Source organism: Salvelinus namaycush, chromosome 25, assembly GCF_016432855.1.
Source record: "Salvelinus namaycush isolate Seneca chromosome 25, SaNama_1.0, whole genome shotgun sequence".
In the NCBI taxonomy this organism is placed as follows: domain Eukaryota; kingdom Metazoa; phylum Chordata; class Actinopteri; order Salmoniformes; family Salmonidae; genus Salvelinus; species Salvelinus namaycush.
Genome location: NC_052331.1, coordinates 13,220,961 through 13,244,889, shown reverse-complemented (window position 1 = coordinate 13,244,889; position 23,929 = coordinate 13,220,961). Strand labels below are relative to the sequence as shown.

General features: G+C 41.8%; 1 protein-coding gene across 1 annotated transcript in view; it reads left to right on the top strand.

Moving 5' to 3' along the window:
- LOC120019794 (protein Wnt-9a-like) overlaps nt 1-5,098 on the top strand; it is a 31,925-nt gene extending 26,827 nt beyond the window's left edge. The window contains exon 4 of the mRNA XM_038963208.1: nt 937-5,098. Within this exon, the coding sequence (XP_038819136.1) occupies nt 937-1,425 (489 nt within the window). The 3' untranslated portion in view covers nt 1,426-5,098. The remainder of the gene's footprint in view (nt 1-936) is intronic.
- The last annotated feature ends 18,831 nt before the right edge of the window (nt 5,099-23,929 follow it).

The following is a 23,929-nucleotide window of genomic DNA, read 5'->3' as shown; positions in this document are numbered from 1 at the left end:
GCTGTGCTGTATTTGACCAAACAAGGAGCCTTAAACACACCCGTTCACACCCCCAAAAGTTAAAGTTTGTCGAACATCAATGGTTAGAGGTGTTCTCTCAAGTTCAACTGAGTCCACATTCCATGTCATCTGGTGGGTAGATCCCGTTATATGTGTTATGAGAAATCTTCAGGCCTCAACATAGTTGACGTAAATCGAAACAGTAGAGTTATGAAGTTGGCCTGGTGAAAGAGATGGACCTTGGGGGTTTTTGACTCCCACATACCTTAAAACAAACCAAGAACAGGGGCCAGGGTCTGAGTCTTCTGTCTCCTTTCCCATGGCCGAGGAACTCAATGGATCTTTTCTTCAGAAAAAGTGCCTCTCAGCGTGTCCTCCACTTACTATTAGTAATAACCATGATGACTTTAATCAAACTCTATTACCGAATGTTATCGTAGCAGTCCGTATCGACACCTTCCCACCCACAAACATTATCTTTGAAACTATTGCTTATAGTGTAGCACCTTTTTTATTAAGAGTCTTTGGTTGGGGAGTGACAACAATGTGACATTGTTGTCATGTAAATGTTGTATTATGTTAATGACAGTTTATCAGCAATAATTAGAGGCTCTAGATCGTCTAACTCTGTGGTATGTATGAGTATACACAGAAAAGATAATCATGGCCTCTGTTCTCATCACATTTTAATACACTGATGTTCTGTGTGAGTAAAGGCTTCATATTGGACACATTTCTTATGAAATTAGTACTTACTACATAGGCCCATTGTGCTGCAGAAATTACAGGGGAGTCTAGGTCATTTTCTTCTTCTTTGAAACCTTGCTGTCCATACAAAGTACAAAATGGGTCAAAGTTAAGATTATGTCGTCTCAGGCCGTCCCTTTGATGCCCTGTGACGGCTGACTGTATGTTCCTCTCCTCTCCCACCCCCAGGTGATCAAAGCCGGGGTGGAGACCACCTGCAAATGCCATGGCGTCTCGGGCTCCTGCACCGTCCAGACGTGCTGGAGGCAGCTCTCGCCCTTCCACGAGATCGGCAAGCAGCTGAAACAGCGCTACGAGACCTCACTGAAGGTGGGCAGCTCCACCAACGAGGCCACGGGGGAGGGGGAAATCTCTCAGGCCCGGCCCCAGCAGCAGCAGCCCCCAACGGGCCCCAGCAATGACCCGATCCCACGCACCATGGACCTGCTCCACATTGAGGACTCGCCCAGCTTCTGCCGGCCCAGCAAGTACTCGCCGGGCACCTCGGCCAGGAAGTGCTACAAGGACAAGAACTGCGACGCCATCTGCTGCGGCAGGGGTCACAATACCCAGAGCCGCGTGGTGACCCGGCCATGCCAGTGTCAGGTGCGCTGGTGCTGCTACGTCGAATGCAAGCAGTGTACACAGAGAGAAGAGGTCTACACCTGTAAAGGTTAGCCCAGTCTTAGCTTCCTGCTCGCCCCTTGCCTCTGACCGGACTCAGCAAGTGGAGGGTGGTTGTTGGTGGTGAAGGGGAGGGTGAATGGTGTTCTAGGACAGAGGTTTGACTCTCACTCACCCCCCTTGTGGCTGTCAGAAAGAGAGAGAGAGAGAGTTCTGCGGCAGAGGAGAGAGCAAGACGATGGAGATGGAGGACCTTTATAAGCACTTTGAGGGATTTTCTGTTCTATGGGTTTTGTTTTAATACCCTGTGGCCCCAGCCAATGGTGGTTGGGGTTGCAGGAGGAGATTGGCCTTGTCTGACAAAAGGGTCAACATGGGTCTCATGTTTTCTTGTTGCAGAGTTGGAGCTTTGGAGAAAGGCTACCTCACCTATTCAACATGCAGTCAGATGTGTCAGTGAGAAAAAGCAGCACTTGGCCGCTGTCTAGCATGCTGTTAATGAGGATCCAATAGAATGACCGTAATGGTAAAAGACTGGCTTTTGGGCCTCGCCCAATGTAGAAATGTGTGTGTGTGTTAGCGAGTGAGGGTGAAGAGGGGGGTCAAGTTACAACTCATATGGCAATCATGGTAACCATATTCAGAAACTGTTAAGAAGACAGGGTGTAAGATGTATTCTACACACACATATTTACACGCACACACCACTGTGTGTATGCATATGTATGTAAATAAATTAAATTGTATTATAATGATATTATATACACTTGCTACTTATCTGAATATGTTTCAACAAACCACTAACCACACAAATGTGTTGTTGTTTGTGTGTTCTCGCTCTCTTCTGCTTTTTATTTTGTTTTGACAAGGCCCTTTGGAAAGCAGCACGTGTGTGTCCTTTGTCTCACTCTGTGGATCATTTATGGACCCTTTGGGACTACTCCTTCACGAGGAGAGAAAACACGCTCATTTGTCTTTGATTCTTTTACACTAGAGTGAAATTGTTGGTGAATACATTTTGCCAGTAATTTTAGGCTACTCTTGGCCTTGAGCGAACTCAACTAATGTTCAGGGAATAACTGAAACCACTATATCTTATTTGGACTGATGGTAAAAAGAAGAAAAAAAGAAAAAGAAAAAGTGTATGTAATGAAAGTTCAGTGAGAGAATGGACTTGCTTTTCTGAGTTTAGTGTCTACTGCTGTCACCGTGACAACAGGAGACCGCCTGACCAGTGGAGAATGCATCTTCCAATCAGATGAATAGGGCTCTGACTATAACAGCTTCTTGGTACTTAGCCCTCTATTTAAAAAAAGAAAAGCAAATCTTGCTAGTAATAATACTATAAAGTTGTAAAGAAAACAGCAAAGTGTGGGGAACAGAAGAGATGTAACCCCTATACCTATTCTCTCATATCCTTCTTTCCTCTCTCTACACCCCCCATTTCATTGAAAAGTATTAACGGTTGAGATTGAAAATGAACAGTATGGAACAATGGAAAAATGGCTTAAACATTTACACCCTCAAGCAAATTTGGTATTTTAGATATAGTCCTGCTGAAGCTCACAATAATAAGGTGACAAAATGTGTTTGCGACGACAAAGCAAATGTATGCTCTAGCTGTATGCCTATGCATTGTCTATCCATTGTTTTGGGCATGGCTACCACAACTCTACGACTGCAAAGGTACAATCTCCTTTTGTGTTGTTTTGACAGTAATTCTCTCTCAGGCAGGTTACTGTTATGTTGTACATGTCTAAAATGTAATATTGGATGCTTGATGCTTCAAATGATGCTTCAAATGGTGGAAAAGGCAGAGCCAACCTTCTAAAACACCTACAATAACTCATGAGATGCAAAGTCTTTAGATTTCCTTTAGATATACAACCATTGCCTGTTTTAGGTGGGTGAGAATGAACTACTGAGTGAGGAACCCAACATTGTAAGATAGCCCCGTTCACGCACTGAAGCCTCAGAAGTCCTTTATCATTTCCCTTTAAAGTATTTAAAGATCCTGTATTTATGAGTATAAACAGTGCATAAGTTTTTATTTTCCTTTTGCTTGTTGTAAATAACAATGGTTTATTCTCCTGTGGTATAGAGACAAGAGTGAGGCACATGGTAAAATCTCACAGGCAAGTAAGAGGAAGTTGGTAGCAATAAGGAGGTTAGGACCAAGACGTTTGATGCTGGAAAGGCAAGTGGTCAAATTTAAGTTGACGCATAAGGCTGCGGCTAAATCATGAATATGGAGTACATTGCTGCTGAAAACTTTTGATTGCACGTGATCATCAGTAAGTGAAAAACATTAGTAGATAGCTGTGGTCCAAGCTATTTTCGAGGGCATTGGCATGCTATGTTAGAAGCGGTGACACTCACAGGATTGATATATGATTCAACCCACCGTGACTGATCAAGGAAAAGCAGCATGCTTTGAGAAGGGAGTCTAGCCTAGCGAAGGTTGGTCGGTTCTTTCTCTAGAGCTGAATTCCAAACATGCCAAATAAAGAATGGTCAAAACCTACATAGAACTTTGCACGTTACATGGAATCCATAATGGCTATGCTAAGAGCCTGAGCATAAATGCCTGCTTCCCACAGCTTCTGGTGAGTGTATTCTACACACGCTCCTCTGCACAAGACTGGTTCTCTACAGTGGTAATTTATTGAACGTATACAAAAGGTCAACAGAGTCATGACGAGAGGAATACAGGATGCACATTGCATGTATTTTGTATGTTTTATACTGTACACGTACACACGTTTTCTTTTTCAAGACAAAGGACGGCATGATGCAACGGTTGTTTCTCAATTTGTCATTGTCTTAGTCCTTCATATTCTATTTTTGAACTCATAGCTCTGCACTGTGTAGTTGTCAGTGGATCATGTATACAAATCTATTTTGTAGGAAAAGTGAAAACAAAAGAAAGATAAATTATTTTGAGATATTTTATGAGCATGTGTTTAATGTAAATAACGTAAAGTCAAAACTGATTTTATATACCTGTATTTGTTACTCTATTTTCCTTTAGGCTTGTATCGGTGTTTTACTTCTTTGGGGTGGAGGCTTCAAGAGGCAGTGTATTCTATAAAGTCCGTTTCTATAGATAACTCTAACATTTGCAGTTCCTAAGCACAAAACAAATCCTTGCAAATTTAGTAACTAAACACTTCTCTTCCCCTTTTCAACTGTTATATACGACACATACACAACACATCTGAAGGCAATTCTAAAGGCAATTAAATAGATCATAATCAGCTGGGTTCTTTTAGGTGATTGACATCGCACAGTACTGCGCAAGTATTTTTCTAGTGTTTCCGATTTGTAGCGTGATCAGTTTGTTTGAGGGGTTGGCGAGAGGTGTATGGGTTCTGTCTGTACCCCGTAACATAACCTTCTGTGCAGATAAACATACTGACCAAACGCAGAGTGGTATTGGTGTGAACTCATTTAACTTTTGGTATACTCTGATGAGAGGGTCACATTCACTGTGTACATTTGTATTAGGATTTGTGCTGTGCTTGCCAATAAACAAAACAAACATGTATTCCTCTTTGTGATAATACTATACCAGCAAAGCTTTGTCCATGTTCACTTATTCATGTCTTATGGGAATCTAAATTATTGTCCTCTACCTCATGTGTATAGCTTGTAGGTATAAACAGATCACGAATGACTGGTAAGAATGTATTTAAGTTATTTAACATCTTTGTATAACAAAGGCAAGAAAACCTGAAATAATAAATGAATTTTTAAATTATTTGAATGTTTGGTCTCATTCATACCCAGTGGTTATATAGCCATTGCTAAGAGGAGTTTGGTCCAAGTCTAAGCAAGCAAACAGTAAAAGTTCTACACCACTAATAATCCACCTTTCCTTCTACCCATAACTCAAAGCGACTTGTTGATATAGGTTCCAATATGCTATGTGATAGCATTTCCAAGCTGTTCACAGTTCTGGAGACTTGGGTTGAGAGTAGTGGAGCTAAATAGAGGGAGAGGTACACACCTCCGTCATCAAATTAAAGACAAGTACGTCCGGCTATTAGAGCCACTCTCAGTTGGAAAATGCTGTACATCCCCTGTTGTGGACTGATGTCACAGACAAGAAAGGCCCTGTCTGCGACGTGTTATGTCATGTTGAGATAAGTGTTTATTAGAATCTGATACCGACTCCTGTTGGATTACCATATACATCATGGAGACGCACCCTCTATTTGCTATGACATTTCAAATGTCTTCCTTCGACGCCCAAGGGTAGCATTACAATATCAAGCCCTACAACCATAGTCTTTCATCGTACAGTACACATTTCAATCTGTCATGGTGTCTGCTTACCAGAAAGTCAAACACATTTATTTTGAAGCTCATTACTATAGGATATCAATATAAACATTTCACTCTATTTTGGATTAGACAGTACTGGACACATTTGCCAAAACTGATACAATCTCCCTGTTGAACTAGTATTATTTAAACAAACTCAATTCCCCTACCAGATGTGTAAAGAATTAAGGGAGTTTTCTTTCTCAACAAGCTACGTGGACGAAGCTTCTCATGGCTCAATGCGCACATGCCTGGAAGCCCTGACTTAATCTGAAAGAAAGAGACCTTGAGTCCCTGAATCTGCATCAGTGGGAAAAAAACTCACATCAGATTGCGAAAACAAAACTCAATTACAGGGAGTGTATCTGTTCTAATACCTAAAACATCACTGGAAAAGCCCAAAGATATCCTCAACACGTGTAGTTGTATTACCCAGCCACTAAAGTTACAAGCAGGAGGACCCTGGTGTTAGATATGCCTCCCCAGGGTCCTACTCACCTTGCCCTGAGGAACAGTGTGGCCTGAATATTCCCCACTCTGCCCCACCCCTCACTACTTCCTGCCCAGCACCAGGCTCTAATACGAGCCGTAGCTCTGCGCTGTGCTGTAATCCAGCAACGTTTTGACAGCTGTTACCATGTAGGAAGTGGGTGCCACTAGAGCACAGACTAACAAAAATCGAGTACATGCCTCAAAAAGCAAAAATCGAATACATGCCTCAAATACACCCACCCCCCTTCTTTCTCTCTCTCGTTCTCATCCTTCTGCTCTGCTGAGGCACACAATAGGATAGGCGGATAGGCCCAAGATGGTCAAAGCTTAGTGAAGAAAGCTATGAGATAATGTTAACTGAATACCCCTGAACTGCTGAAAACGCATAAAATTGTTAAATGCTTACATCCCATCACGCCCGCCCCCATCCCACTAGAGGATAGTGTACTTATTATAGTTTGTAGATGTTTTACTGAGGACTGTTGATTGTGGTTTAATTGATTCCTCTGTAATTAAATGTAGTGTTGAGACCTAGGAGGTGCATGTCCGCTTAGCTGCTACTAAGTGTGCTACTGCTACTGCTGTCGAGACTGGCCAGTGACAGACTTTTAACAATTACCTGAGAGATGCAGAGTTTTACCAGTAGTACACAGCAGTACATATGACTTCAGACCGTTCCTCAGAATGCCTCAACTGTACATTTTTGCCCAAGGACGATCTCAGGATGAAACAGGGAGTGAGTTCCCTGCCCTGTAAAAACACCTTAGCTCATACAGGTCTGTGAATTTAGATTTTTTTTCTTCGTCTTTTTTAGCTCTTTGGGAAAAAGTTAGTTCCTGTCTGGAAAGTGTGATAGGAGGGGTCTGTGCTAGGCAGTAACTGCCTTAGCTCGCTCACTTCCTGCACCCTGCCCAATAACGTCCCCTGTTTACAACTGTTTTTGATTGTTGTTAAGTATCTGTCAAGGTTCCCACTTGTCCTTCATGCCTGGAAAAACATGTGAGCTCAGCATCTCTCAAAACAGGAGCAAAATAAAATGCACCAGGTGGAGGAAAAATACTTGCGCATCTGGTTGTGACTCGTGTTAAGGTATCTGCTGTGAAGACAAGGATTCCTTTGTTTAAGCTCAAATGCTGGCGTGTTATGTGATAGAATTGGAATCTTTCTGTCAGTTGACTGTCTGAGCAAACTGGTAAATACTCCGCAATTTGAAGCTACTAGCAACCTATATCACTCATGGCACCTGACACCATGGTAATGAGGATCAACAGTTAGTAAACACGTACGACTGATGATGGGGGTTTGTTTTTGCCTTTACTCGTCGTATGTTGAGAGACAAAGGTCCAAGGCAAGTCAACAGACAATTTACTTTAAAGATGTTTAGCAATGTTCTTTTAGCTGTGTTCAACACAGTTAGTCTCGACAGTAAGGGCTCTATTGAATCCGCTCAGCTTTACATCATGATTGAAATTGAAAGGCAATGTTCCCGACATAGCTGAGGCTGCATTCATGGTAAACGCTGCCTACGTCGGCTCAATCGAAAATTGCCTTCAAATTTCTAGCGCGGAATCTGTAACACTTCAGCTTCACAGATTGAATACAGCCTTAAGTGTTTCCACTTGTAACTGCTCTGCCACTAGTCAGGAGGTCTGCTAGCACTTTCTTTCCAACCGTGAGGAGAACCCTAGCAGACGTTGTCTGAGGCAAGATGAGATGGATAATGATCATAACTGGCTCAGGAGGTTTTCAACCGTTGTTCACAATCATAAAAATGTCAACTTCACATGACAAAGCCAATTGCTCAAAATCCCATCCTCTTTCACATCCTCGCTCCCACTCCTACCCAAATCCATCAGAATAATTCATTATAAAACATAAATTCTATAATATTCAGATGGGCCTAAGTCAACATTTTCCTTCAGGAAAACTATAATCATAATAAATAAACAAATAAATCTATAAATAATAGTGGAGCATGTGTTTCTTTCATTGGCATACATACTTGGGGAGTGAGGAAGCCCTGGAGATCCCATAGCGGGGTTTCTAGGGGGATGGGATAAACATAGAGCTGTGTAGAAGCCTGTGCGTTTGGCAGGGCTGATGTGCTCGCGATTGCACAGGGGGAATTGGTGCACTTGCCAGGAGAGGTGCAGGGTTAGCAGCATTTTATTCTGAGAGGAAGTTCCTTCTATTACTCCGTTATTCATCCCATTCTCTGAGGGGTTGGATGCCCTAAATGCTGTAGCAGAGACGAGCACGAATAAAAAAGTTTGATCCCCATGGATATCCAACCAGGAAAGTAGTGCATATTATTTGTCAGAGCTGAAGGATATGTGGGATACACACTTCCTATTGACTTCATCACTCAAGAGTTGTGCAGTGTCTTCTTCAGAGGATGTGAATGTACCAACAGCATAGAGGTATCTGGGATATGTATTGAAAAACAAGGACTATAACAAATGTTTGCTATCACGAAAGGGAAAACTCCCTTCACCGGACCTAACATATGTTGTTTGCATCAGGGAAACATGAAATATTGACTACTTGGAGATGCTGTGCTTTCTCACAAAATTCCCAGGTACTGTACAGTACATTCAGCTGTACTGTACTGAATGTACTGAGCAGCTCACAGATCATTGCACCTGTACATAGCCCATCTGTAAATAGCCCATCCAACTACCTCATCCCCATACTGTATTTATTTATTTATTTTGTTCCTTTGCACCCCAGTATCTCTACTTGCACATTCATCTTCTACACATCTATCACTCCAGTGTTTAATTGCTATATCGTAATTACCTCGCCACTATGGCCTATTTTATTGCCTTACCTCCCTTATCTTACCTCATTTGCACACACTGTATATATACTTCTTTTTTTCTACTGTATTATTGACTGTATGTTTGTTTATTCCATGTGTAACACTGTGTTGTTGTATGTGTCGAACTGCTTTGCTTTATCTTGGCCAGGTCGCAGTTGTAAATGAGAACTTGTTCTCAACTAGCCTACCTGGTTAAATAAAGGTTAAAGAAAAAATAAAATAAAAAGATTCAATGACATGACAGGCCTGGATGAATTAGGTACATAGGGTGTGGTAAGGTTCAACATGGTAAACATTAATACTGTATAACACAATTTACTGCAAACATCTAGTCAAAATAAAATACAAAAACATTGGTGAAATTCTATACCCACTTTAGCATGTAGACAATTAGTGAACATAGAATTGTGGATCTGCTCTCTACGTACATGATCATTGACTATGGGATATCAGGTTGTGTCTATATCGGGGCGTCTGCCTGCAGCCTGTTGGTCAGCCTGATGAAACAGGGGGTTCTGTGCGATGGGGATGGGGATGGTGAGATCCTGCTAACGTTTGTCCAGTAAAGATTCCCCAGCTGTCCCAAGGATTAGGCTGTGTGCTTATGTGATTAGGCCACATGGCACCGTGGCTAGACCAGGCGCCTCTGGCCCACCCGGGGAATGTGTGATGGGACATGGGATGGGTGATGGCTTGTACCCAGTAGTGATGTTTAGAGTTGTAGTGACTTGTTTTGGAGATTTAGAGATATCTGTCTATTATTTTGAATGCCAGAAATTTAACAGAAGTATTTAATACACTGAGTACAAAACATTAAGAACACCTCAACATGCGTTGAATACAACAGGTGTAGACCTTACAGTGAAATGCTTACTCACCACCCCTTAACCAACAATGCAGTTTCAAGAAAAATAAGTGTTATGTAAAAAAATAGATAAGTAAAAAATAACCTTCCTAATATTGAGTTGCAAGTCATTCATTGCAAAGATACACAAGGACCTTCAGCGTTCTCTGTTACTGGGGGAGGGGTCTATTAGCTAATCACACCCTTTTAGTATGTCATACATTTGAGGATTCCATTCATAATTTGGTTTGTCTAAATCCAAAGTGTCACTTGGTGTTAGTCAATTGAAATGAAGGGAAATAACATTTGTGAGCAACATTTTTAATCATATCACTTTGGCAAATTATTTATAAAGGATTGATGACCTTAGATTTAAGCATTTGCGGCTTCCATTTCAGAAAATCCTTATTTACCAAAAATGTGTAATTGGTGTTACCGTCATTAATGTTACCATATGGCACAATGATGGCACAATGTCATCATAATGGTAAAAATGATTTAAAGTAATTAAAATACCATATTCGTTTATTTAGAATGGGAAGAAGTACCTAAATACATTTAAATAAAATACATCTAGAAAAATGGGGTCCATTTTTTTCAAAATCAAATGTGACCGTAATTCAATCACCCAGATGAATGTATTGATTCTAATATAGTCCAAACGACCATAAATGAGGAGTCCCCTTTGCATACAATTAAACATCTAATACATGTTCTCACTGAAGAGTAATTATTGTGAAGTTATTGATTTCTACAAAAATAACAACCGACAAAGGTCCTGATGGGAAGCATGGGAAAGTTCTAAAACATGTTAACGGGAAGAACTCCAGCTTTCCCCCTGTATCCTCTTACCGAAATGTGTTAATGTTGGCTGAGAGCTCAATTTTGACTGACATGTGGAATGACAAACAGTGTGACAGCATGGTGCGTGCTGTGAGCGCCGCATCCCTCCAGCTCAGAGCCCTGCACAGCTGCGCACGGTGGAGGAAGTCCACACACACTACCAGACACTATGGCACAGAGTCAACAGAAACGCTGACCTCATGGGTCATAACCAGCGTTAGCTAAAGTAAGGTAGTGAAAGCATTTGAGTAGCCCGTAAAATCAGATATTCTAACACAAATATTCTCTGCTCAACCTGTGAATGTGCAGTGCCGCTAACTTTTACTTGCTCTCTCTCTCCCTCTGACTCTCTCGTTCTCTCTCTCTTTCTCTTTCTCTCTTCCTCCCTCTCTTTTTCTCACTCTCGCTATCTTTCTCACTCTCTTGATGACAAAATATTTCTGGTGGTCTATCAACAGTATTAACCGATATTAAACAGTTTTACTGTATAAGGAAAACCGTTGTAGAGCTGCAGCAGAACAGACATTTACTGTTGGGGGTGAGAGGCTGTGGGCAGACACCCTCTGTCTCACCAGCTGTGCAATTCAAACAGTCTATTTAGCTACCTACATTTATAGAGTGTCTCATGGAGCACTGTCACATTTGTACTCATTCGAGTCAACGTCAAAGTCCATGATGCCAATTCAAGCACTTTCAATTTACTGAATAAAACACTGTCTATTAATCTTCAACCAACAATGTTATAGTTAATTATGTTGTTGTGCAAATAAGGGTCCGTCCCGGTGAGTTTATTTTTCTTTCCCGAGTATTTTAACACCTTAAGACATGCCAATAGTGAATGGCATAATGAAACGTGGTAGATGTGTGACTGACTTTGAGGAATGCACTGAGCCCTACAGCCCTCCAGCCCTAGCTACTGTTGTAATCCCAACCACAAACGCTAGATAGCTTGCCTTAGTGTGAATTCCCACCCTGGCTGTTTTTTTCAGCCAGGCCCGTGTTTGCCAACCAAATTGAATCCCAGTGGATAGGGGGGTCTTGTTTAACCGAGAGGCACTTAAAGATCTGTCACAAAGAGCTCAACAAGAGTGGCTTGCTGGATTTCAATGGGAGCCTCTCATAAAGAAGGGGGAACTATTCTAGAAGAAGAAAAAACATGGAGAGGGGGGCGGATCTCCATTTTGTGTGAATTTGGTCATTTGTTGACTGAGGTCGGCCCCTTAAGATTAGTGGGGCGAAATGTGTTAATCCATTGATCTTGCAGGAGTTAACACACTGGCCCGGGTCCAAGTGAGACTTAAGTCACAATGAAGAGTGGAGGACAGATATTGAGAGGAGATGGTGGGAAAGTTGAAATGCTGCTTTTCTTTGAGAAAAAGAGGGAATTTGAAGATCAATCTGAAGAGGAAATTAGAACGATGGCCTGCGCTAGGTTTGTTTCACTCTAAAACCAACTCCATGGATACTCTTCCTCATCTCCTCCACCTGATCAATGGAATTTAGTTGAAAATCATTGTTAGCGATTTAGTTAACGTACATCTTTATTGGTACACGTTTACGTGGATAAGAAGTGTATATATAAGATATGTGTCAGGGTTTGTGTGCAAAGATGTAGCGGAGTCAAGCGCAGGACACAGGTGTTGAGCAAAACAACGCCGTTTACTCAAAATACAAGCAAAAATTCCTCATAGGGAATATAACAAACACACATGCACCAACAACAACCACTAACGAAACAAACAATCACGGACAGAACAGAAATGTATGCCAGAGGGTTAAATAGGGAACATGATAGGGGAATTGAAACCAGGTGTGTGTAATACAGACAAAACAAAACGAAACTGAAAAATGGATCGGTGGTGACTAGAAAGCCGGTGACGTCGACCGCCGAACACCACCCGAACAAGGAGAAGGGCCGACTTCGGCGGAAGTCGTTACAATATGAAGGGTAAGGTATCAGACAAGCCTGTCAGATGTCTGTAATCAAGGTTATCCTGTTAAGGCTAGGGGGTGCTGTTGTCACTATTTATGGAAATCGTGTAATTTTTGAAACGGCTTCCTACAAACTTCTTGATCGTACAATATGCATATTATTATTATTATTGGATAGAAAACAGTCTATAGTTTCTATAGCCGTTGAAATTTTGTCTCTAAGTGGAACAGAACTCATTCTACAGCAATTTCCCTGACATGGAGTCAGATTTCACACATTTTGGCCCCTGTTCTGGAGTCAGTTTTAAGGCCACTGTTATTCCTATGAGTATACGGACACTGCTTACGTCTTCCCCTGGATGCCTTTACGTGATGACGCTTTGAACGGTATCGATTGCCCAATCACAGCCACTATAAATGAAAAAATCCTGTAGGTAGGACCTCTTTTCTAGGTGCGTCATGCGCGCGGAGGATACCGACCTACTGTTTTTCCAAGCATTAGTGTAGCCTGTTATATTTCTCCGGTCATATTTTTACTCGTTATAGGAGTTAAAAACATCATAAGGTAGTTAATTTAAAGCGTTTTATAGCAATTTATATCCGTTTAGTGCGATTTTGGGACATTTATTTCTGAGCCACTGTGAATCTCTGGGCACCGTTCCAGTTCATGCCGAACGCAATGTGCATTTCTGCATGGCAAGAGGACAGCTTTCGACCAAAAGACGATTAGACCCAAGAAAGGATTCTTTGCCCAAGATTCTGATGGAAGAACAGCTCAAAGTAGGAACAATTTATTATGATAAATCGTGTTTCTGTCGAAAAATGTTAGTGGCTTAGGACGCCATCTTTTTTGATGTAGCTTCGCTTGGCGCAAACTGTATTGAAAAGTAAGGATAATTTAAAAAATGTAATTCCGCGATTGTATTAAGAATTAAATTGTCTATCAATCGCTGTCCACCCTATATTTTTTAGTCACGTTTATGAGTATTTATGTATACGACTAGATCACTGTCTAATATGGCGCACGGCATTTTCTGACCAGCTCGGCTACTTTTCTCATTGTATAACCACGATTTTGGTGGCTAAATATCCACATTTTCGAACAAACTGTATATGTATGTTGTAATATGATGTTACAGGAGTGTCATCTGAAGAATTCTGAGAAGGTTAGTGAAAAAATTAATATCTTTTGGCGATGTTGACGTTATCGCGCTCTTTGGCTAGAATCAATGCTGGGGTAACGTTTGCATATGTGGTATGCTAATATAACGATTTATTGTGTTTTCGCTGTAAGACACTTAGAAAATCTGAAATATTGTCTGTATTCACAGGATCTGTGTCTTTCGATTAGTGTATGCTGTGTATTTTTACGAAATGTTTTATGATTAGTAATTAGGTAAGACACGTTGCTCTATCTATTTATTCTAGTCGATTTGTGACGGTGGGTGCAATTGTAAACTATGATATCTACCTGAAATATTCACATTTTTCTAACAAAACCTATCCTATACCATAAATATGTTATCAGACTGTCATCTGAGGAGGTTTTTTCTTGGTTAGTGGCTATCAATATCTTAGTTTAGCCGAATTGGTGATAGCTAGTGGTGTTGGTGGACAAAGAAAAAATGGTCTCTTTTGCTAAGGTGTTTACCTAATAGATTTACATATTGTGTCTTCCCTGTAAAACATTTTAAAAATCGGACATGTTGGCTGGATTCACACGATCTGTATCTTTCATTAGCTGTATTGGACTTGTTAATGTGTGAAAGTTAAATATTTAAAAAAAATATTTTTTTTGAATTTCGCGCCCTGGCTTTTCAGTGGGGGGGGGGGGGGTGGGTTATCCTAACTATGTTGAACTAGACCAGGTATTCCCAAACTGGGGTATGCGCAATGCCATCGGTGGTACGCCAAATAAAAATGTGATTCACATTAAAAAATATATATATACACGACCGTTCAAAAGTTTTGGGTCACTTAGAAATGTCCATGTTTTTGAAAGAATATCAAATTTGTCGTCCATTAAAATAACATCAAATTAATCAGAAATACAGTGTAGACATTGTTAATGTTGTAAATGACTATTGTAGCTGGAAACGGCAGATTTTTTTATGGAATATCTACATAGGCGTACAGAGGCCCATTATCAGTAACCATCACTCCTGTGTTCCAATGGCACATTGTGTTAGCTAATCCAAGTTAAGCATTTTAAAAGGCTAATTGATCATTAGAAAACCCTTTTGCAATTATGTTAGCACAACTGAAAACTGTTGTTCTGATTAAAGAAGCAATAAAACTGGCCTTATTTAGACTAGTTGAGTATCTGGAGCATCAGCATTGGTGGGTTTGATTACAGGCTCAAAATGGCCAGAAACAAAGAACATTCTTCTGAAACCCGTCAGTTTATTCTTGTTCTGAGAAATGAAGGCTATTCCATGCGAGAAAATGCCAAGAAACTGAAGATCTCGTACAACGCTGTGTCCTACTCCCTTCACGGAACAGCGCAAACTGGCTCTAACCAGAATAGAAAGAGGAGTGGGAGGCCCAGGTGCACAACTGAGCAAGAGGACAAGTACATTAGAGGGTCTAGTTTGAGAAACAGGCGCCTCACAAGTCCTCAACTGGCAGCCTCATTGAATAGTACCCGCAAAACACCAGTCTCAACGTCAACAGTTAAGCAGCAACTCCGGGATGCTGGCCTTCTAGGCAGAGTTGCAATGAAAAAGCCATATCTCAGACTGGCCAATGAAAATAAAAGATTAGGATGGGTAAAAGAACACAGACACTGGGCAGAGGAAGATTGGAAAAAAGTGTTATGGAAAGACTAATCTAAGTTTGAAGTGTTGAGGAGCGGTAGAGATACTCTTAATGATCGGCTATGAAAAGCCAACTGACATTTACTCCTGAGGTGCTGACTTGCTACACCCTCGATAACTACTGTGATTATTATTATTTGACCATGCTGGTCATTTATGAACATTTGAACATCTTGGCCATGTTCTGTTATAATCTCCACCCGGCACAGCCAGAAGAGGACTGGCCACCCCTCATAGCCTGGTTCCTCTCTAGGTTTCTTCCTAGGTTTTGGCCTTTCTAGGGAGTTTTTCCTAGCCACCGTGCTTCTACACCTGCATTGCTTGCTGTTTGGGGTTTTAGGCTGGGTTTCTGTACAGCACTTCGAGATATTAGCTGATGTACGAAGGGCTATATAAAATAAACTTGATTTGATTTGATTTGATTTGAGATGTAGAAAAAATGAAAAGATACTGGAGGGGTGCTTGACGCCATCTGTCAAGCATGGTGGAGGCAAGGTGATGGTCTGGGGAAGCTTTGGTGGTGGTAAAGTGGGATACGTGTATAGGGTAAAAGGGATCTTGAAGAAAGAAGGATATCACTCCATTTTGCAACGCCATGCCATACCCTGTGGACGGCACTTAATTGGAGCCAATTTCCTCCTACAACAGGACAATGACCCAAAAGCACAGCTCCAAACTATGCAAGAACTATTTAGGGAAGAATCAGTCTGCTGGTATTGCTGGTCTATAATGGCGTGGCCGGCATAGTCACTGGATCTCAACCCTATTGAGCTGTTGTGGGAGCAGCTTGACCGTATGGTACCCATCAATTGCCCATAAGCCAATCCAACTTGTGGGAGGTGCTTCAGGAAGCATGGGGTGAAATCTCTTCAGATTACCTCAACAAATTGACAACTAGAATGCCAAAGGTCTGCAAGGCTGTACTTGCTGCAAATGGAGGATTCTTTGACAAAGGACACAATTACTATTTCAATTAAAAATCATTATTTATAACCTTGTCAACGTCTTGACTATATTTCTTATTAATTTTAGAAGTCATTTCATGCATGTTTTCTTGGAAAACAAGGACATTTCTAAGTGACCCCAAACTTTTGAACGGTAGTGTATATATTCTTTTTTTTCTTCACATTTTCAAACAGTCCATTTATATTTTCCAACGGGGCTATACACTTGTGTGAGTTTTTTTTCTCACCTGAGTATCCTCGTTTCACTGCCAGAAATAAAATTAAACCATCTAGTGTTCGGCGAAATAACAACACAATGTCAAATACAGGTAACCTAGTAAAATAACTAACATCCAATCACATTAACCGTTGTAGCTAAATGTAGCTGCTGCTCATGTTGGTATCTGTACTGATGGCGCAAAAGCCATGACAGGGAGACATAGTGAAGTGGTAACGCGCGTGCAAGCAGTTTCTCCCGACGCCACTTGGGTACACTGCAGCATCCACCGAGAGGCTCTTGCTGCCAAGGGAATGCCTGACAGCGTGAAAGACGTTTTGGACACTACAATGAAAATGGTTAACTTTGTTAAGCAAGGCCCCTGAAATCTCGTGTATTTTCTGCACTATACAATGATGTGGGCAGCGACCATGTACATTTTTTTTATTGAGAGACGAGCTTAAAGTTTTCTTTACTGACCATCATTTTCACTTGTCTGACCGCTTGCATGATGATGAGTTTTGCACACGACTGGCCTATCTGGGTGGTGTTTTTTCTCGCCTGAAGGATCTGAATCTAGGATTACTGGGACTCTCCGCAACTATATTCAATGTGCGGGACAAAACTGAGGCTATGATTAAGAAATTGGAGCTCTTCTCTGTCTGCATTAACAAGGACAACACACAGGTCTTTCCATCATTGTATGATTTTTTGTGTGCAAATTAACTCAAGCTTACGGACAATGTCAAATGTGATATAGGGAAACACCTGAGTGAGTTGGGTGCGCAATTACTTTCCCGAAACGGATGACACAAACAACTGGATTCGTTATCCCTTTCATGCCCTTCCTGCAGTCCACTTACCGATATCTGAACAAGAGAGCCTCATCGAAATTGCAACAAGCGGTTCTGTGAAAATTTTATCAGAAGCCACTGCCAGATTTCTGGATTGGGCTGTGTTCAGAGTATCCTGCCTTGGCAAATCGTGCTGTGAAGACACTGATGCCCTTTGCAAGTTATGTTCATCCTTTCAAGCACAACCTTCTCATTAACCTGTGTTGAGTTATTCACAATTTTCGATGACCAAATAAGGTTTTATATGTAAGATGGTTAAATAAAGAGCAAAATGATGTATTATTATTATTATATTATTATTTGTGCCCTGGTCCTATAAGAGCTCTTTGTCACTTCCCACAAGCCGGGTTGTGACAAAAACTCACACTCATTCTTAATATCTTATGTTTAATAAATGTATCGCATAGTGTGTGTGTGGCAGGCTTACAATGATGGCAAAAAACAACATTTGAGAGTGCGCTGACCCAGGTGCTAGAGGGGGCACGCAGCTGGAGGTTGAATGTTTGAAGGGGTACGGGACTATAAAACGTTCGGCAACCACTGGACTAGACGAATTGTCAAAAAGACAAATTGACTGAGGGAAAAAAAAGGAAGCAATCAAACATTGCCATCTATTACAAATATTTATTGTCAAAACATACTACCCCAAAATATTTTCCATAGCGATGCTAAACATTCAAACATTGTCATCATTTGTATCAAACCCAAACATAATGACAGATAATTTCATTTGGAGAGAATGTTGGGAACAAGGGGTGCATTGTCAAACACATTGACCCGTAGACGGATTGGGAGATTCTTGCAACGTGTTAAAACAGGAGAGCAAACATATACATAGCAGACGAGGACAAAGATACATTCCTTGTGTCAGTGGTTCTCGTTTTCCTTCACAATGTTTTCAATTACGTTAGCAGACCTGTTGAGAGAGACAGGCGAGATTACCATTAAAAATACTCACAAGCCTGACAGCTATTTATGGTTTTGCTGCAGTCACACAGGAATGGTCCTCCACCTTGACTTATTGAATTATGGAAACTCTGTTGACAGGTTGAGCAACTGTCTGTCTCGCTGTGTGTTCCTATGTATTCACTTTACTCATCACTATTCCACAGCTGTCAGTGCTTTCTCTCTCTGTGCTCTCCATTCCTCAGGCTGTAACTATTTGGGACCGGGACCGGGGGAGTTAGCTGGGTGCACCTTACATTCTCTGATCACAATGACAGCGGGTCATGATTTGGGTAAGCTCCCCACAACACTAGTAAAATTATCTGGCTGACGAATGAGCTCTTGTGGAGCCGTTTTGTAATTTTTTTTGGTTTGGAATGAAGTGTTCAAATCAAATCAAATTGTATTAGTCACATGCGCCGAATACAACAGGTGTAGACCTTACAGTGAAAGGCTTACTTACGAGCCCCTAACCAAAAGTGCAGTTTCAAAAAATATGGATAAGAATATGATATAAAAGTAACAAGTAATTAAAGAGCAGCAGTAAAACATAAAATAACAATATATACAGGGGGTGCCAGTACAGAGTCAATGTGTGGGGGCACTGGTTAGGTGAGGTAGTATGGACATGTAGGTAGAGTTAACTAAAGGGACTATGCATAGATGACAACAGAGAGTGGCAGTGGTGTGGAGAGGGGGGGGGGGCAATGCGAATAGTCTGGGTAGCCATTTGACTAGATGTTCAGGAGTCTCATGGCTTGTGGGTAGAAGCTGTTTAGAAGCCTCTTGGACCTGCTTGCCATGTGGTAGCACAGAAAACAGTCTATGACTAGGGTGCCTGGAGTTGTTGACAATTTTTAGGGCCTTCCTCTGACACCGCCTGGTATAGAGGTCCTGGATGGCAGGAACCTTGGCCCCGGTGATGTACTGGGCCGTTCGCACTACCCTCTGTAGTGCCTTGCGGTCGGAGGCTGAGCAGTTGCCATACCAGGCAGTGATGCAACCAGTCAGGATGCTCTCGATGGTGCAGCTGTAGAACCTTTTGAGGATCTGAGGACCCATGCCAAATCTTTTCAGTCTCCTGAGGGGGAATAGGTTGTGTTGTGCCCTCTTCACGACTGTCATGGTGTGCTTGGACCATGTTACTTTGTTGGTGATGTGGACACCAAGGAACTTGAAGCTCTCAACCTGCTCCACTACAGCCCCGTCGATGAGAATGGGGGCGTGCCCGGTCCTCAATTTTCCTGTAGTCCACAATCATCTCCTTTGTCTTGATCATGTTGAGGGAGAGATTGATGTCCTGGCACCACACGGCCAGGTCTCTGACCTTCTCCCTATAGTCTGTCTCGTTGTTGTCGGTGATCAGGCCTACCACTGTTGTGTCATCGGCAAATGTAATGATGGTGTTGGAGTCGTGCCTGGCCGTGCAATCATGAGTGAACAGGGAGTACAGGAGGTGGCTGAGCACGCACCCCTGAGGGCCCCCTGTGTGGAGGATCAGCGTGGTGTATGTGTTGTTACCTACTCTTACCACCTAGGGGCGGCCCATTAGAAGTCCAGGATCCAGTTGCAGAGGGAGGAGTTTAGTCCCAGGGTCCTGAGCCTATTGATGAGCTTTGAGGGCACTATGGTGTTGAACGCTGAGCTGTTGTCAATGAATAGCATTCTCACATAGGTGTTCCTTTTGTCCAGGTGGGAAAGGGCAGTGTGGAGTGCAATAGAGACTGCATCATCTGTGGATTTGTTGCAAATTGGAGTGGGTCTAGGGTTCTGGGATGATGGTATTGATGTGAGCCAAGACCAGCCTTTCAAAGCACTTCATGGCTACAGACGTCAGTGCCACGGGTCGGTAGTTATTTAGGCAGGTTACCTTAGTGTTCTTGGGCACAGGCACTATGGTGGTCTGCTTAAAACATGTTGGTATTACAGACTCGGACAGGAAGAGGTTGAAAATGTCAGTGAAGACACGCTCGCAGTACACGTCCTGGTAATCCGTCTGGCCCTGCGGCCTTGTGAATGTTGACCCGTCTAAAGGTCTTACTCACATCGGCTGCGGAGAGCGTGATCAAACAGTCTTCTGGTACAGCTGGTGCTCTCATGAATGTTTCAGTGTTATTTGCCTCGAAGCGAGCATAGAAGTAGTTTAGCTTGTCCGGTAAGCTTGTGTCACTGGGCAGCTCTCGGCTGTGCTTCCCTTTGTAGTCTGTAATGGTTTGCAGGCCCTGCCACATCCGATGAGCGTCAGAACCGGTGTATTACGACTCGACCTTAGTCCTGTATTGACGCTTTGCCTGTTTGATGGTTCGTCGGAGGGCATAGCGGGATTTCTTATAAGCTTCCGGGTTAGAGTCCCGCTCCTTGAAAGTGGCAGCTCTGGCGTTTAGCTCAGTGAGGATGCTGCCTGTAATCCATGGCTTCTGGTTGGGGTATGTACGTACGCTCACTGTGAGGACATCGATGCACTTATATGCACTTATTGATGAAGCCAAAGACAGATGTGGTGTACTCCTCAATGCCATTGGAGGAATCCAGGAACATTTTCCAGTCTGTGCTAGCAAAGCAGTCCTGTAGCTTAGCATCTGCTTCATCTGACCACTTTTTTATTGATCACTCACTGGTGCTTCCTGCTACAATTTTAGCTTGTAAGCAGGAATCAGGAGGATGGAATTATGGTCAGATTTGCCAAATAGAGGGTGAGGGAGAGCTTTGTATGCATCTCTATGTGTGGAGTATAGGTGGTCCTGAGTTATTTTCCCTCTGGTTGCACATTTAACATGCTGATAGAAATTTGGTAAAACGGATTTAAGTTTCCCTGCATTAAAGTCCCCGGCTACTAGGAGCGCCGCCTCTGGGTGAGCGTTTTCTTGTTTGCTTATGGCGGAATTCAATGCTATCTTAGTGCCAGTCTCTGGCTGTGGTGGTATGTAAACAGCTACAAAGAATATAGATGAAAACTCTCTAGGTAGGTAGTGTGGTCTGCAGCTTATCATGAGAAACTCGACCTCAGGCGAGAAATAGCTCGAGACTTCCTTAGATATCGTGCACCAGCTGTTGTTTACAAAAGTACATAGACCCCCACCCCTTGTCGCCACTGTTCTATCCTACCGGTACATCGTATAACCAGCCAGCTGTAAATTGATATTGTCGTCGTTCAGCCACGACTCCGTAAAGCATGAGATGTTAAAGTTTTGATGATGCCTCAATGTAACAAACACTGTTGGAGGACTGGTTTTTAAAAGGCATCTAGGACTACATAATTAATTCTGAATCTATGCACTCTATGAACCCTGAATACAATAAGCCGATACTTTTGTATGAGGACAGATGCTGGAGACGAGAAGCAAGTACAGGGAGTGAACATTTCATGAAACACGGACAGGAACAGAATACGGAAGGCGTCTAGACAGGCTTAAACAAAACGACAATAATGCTGACACGGGGAACACAACTGAGGAACAAACAGGTATAGAGGGGGTAATCAACGACGTGAAGGAGTCCAGGTGGGTCAAATGAGCGCATATGTGTGTAATGATGGTGACAGGTGTGCGTAATGAAGGGTTAGCCTGGCAGGCATGACACTTTTGAATATCTACTATAAATATTCAAAATAGGGTTTCATTATTTACCTGTTAACCTCTCTAGGGTCGTCAACAGCCAGTGAAACTGCAGGGCGCCAAATTCAAAACAACAGAAATCCCATAATTTAAATTCCTCAAACATACAAGTATTTTACACCATTTTAAACCTACACTTGTTGTAAATCCAGCCAAAGTGTCCGATTTCAAAAAGGTTTTACGACGAAAGCACACCAAACGATTATGTTAGGTATGAGCCAAGTCACAGAAAAAGACAGCCAATTTTCCAGCTAAAGAGAGCAGTAACAAAAAGCAGAAATAGAGATAAAATGAATCACTAACCTTTGATAATCTTCATCAGATGACACTCATAGGACTTCATGTTACACAATACATGTATTTTTTGTTCGGTAAAGTTAATATTTATATCCAAAAATTTGAGGTTAGGCAAGACGCTACTGTATCACTTGGCAAAAAGCCTGAGAAAATGCAGAGCGCCAAATTAAAATGAATTACTATGAAAATTACTATAAAATCAAACTTTCATTAAATCACACATGAAAGATACCAAATTAAAGCTACACTGATTGTGAATCCAGCCAACATGTCAGAATTCAAATAGGCTTTTCAGCGAAATCATACGATGCTATTATCTGAGCGTAGCACCATAGTAAACAAAAGAGAGAAAACATGTCAACCCTGCAGGCGCGACACAAAACGCAGAAATAAAAATATAATTCATTCCTTACCTTTGACGAGCTTCTGTTGTTGGCACTCCAATATGTCCCATAAACATCACAAATGGTCCTTTTGTTCGATTAATTCCGTCGATATATATCCAAAATGTCCATTTATTTGGCGCGTTTGATCCAGAAAAACACCGGTTCCAACTTGCTCAAACGTGACGACAAAATATCTCAAAGGTTACCTGTAAACTTTGCCAAAAAATGTCAAACTACTTTTGTAATACAACTTTAGGTATTTTTTTACGTTAATAATCGATAAAATTGAAGACGGGATGACATGTATTCAATACAGGATTAAAACGATATGTAGCATGCCTTCTGTTTGATTGAAGCGCATGTCCAGGACACCTGGAGTGCCTCGACTTCAAGATGGCCGTATTTCTTCATTACACAAAGGAATAACCTCAACCTATTTCTCAGGACTGTTGACATCTAGTGGAAGCCGTAGGAACTGCAAGCAATTCGCTTAGAAATCTGGTTTCCCAATGAAAATGTATTGAAAAGACAGTGACCTCAAAAAAAGAAAAATCTGAATGGTTTGTCCTCGGGGTTTCGCCTGCTAAATAAGTTCTGTTATACTCACAGACATGATTCAAACAGTTTTAGAAACTTCAGAGTGTTTTCTATCCAAAACTACTAATAATATGCATATCTTATCTCCTGGGGATGAGTAACTGGCAGTTGAATTTGGGTATGCTTTTCATCCAAACGTGAAAATGCAGCCCCCTACCCTAGAGAAGTTAACAGGTTAAATTGGTGTTAGTTGAAAAATTCTGCCTTAAAAGAGCTCTGAAATCCAAGATGTTTTAAGTGTGATGTATGGATGTATTTTAGAGGGGGGGGATTTCAAAAATGTTGTACGACATTTCCACTGGCTAAGACACTAAGCACACAGAGAGCACATATTTCCTCTAGTCAGGTGTCGACAGTTCACTAGAGTACAACCTGCTGCACAGGAGTGTCACAGAGTTGTTTTGGATTGCTGCATACTCCAATGATCATGACCTATCTGACTGCTAACAACGTTGTACTGTTACAGCCACTACAAGTGGCTCTCCTAATCTGCAGCTGTTTAAATCGAATAGATTTTAACCCTCCTGTTGTGTTCGATTCCTGTTAATTAATTCTGTGTTCCCTGTCCAAAATGACCGCCCCATTATAGCTGATTATAAATCCATAATAATACATATATTATAATGATAA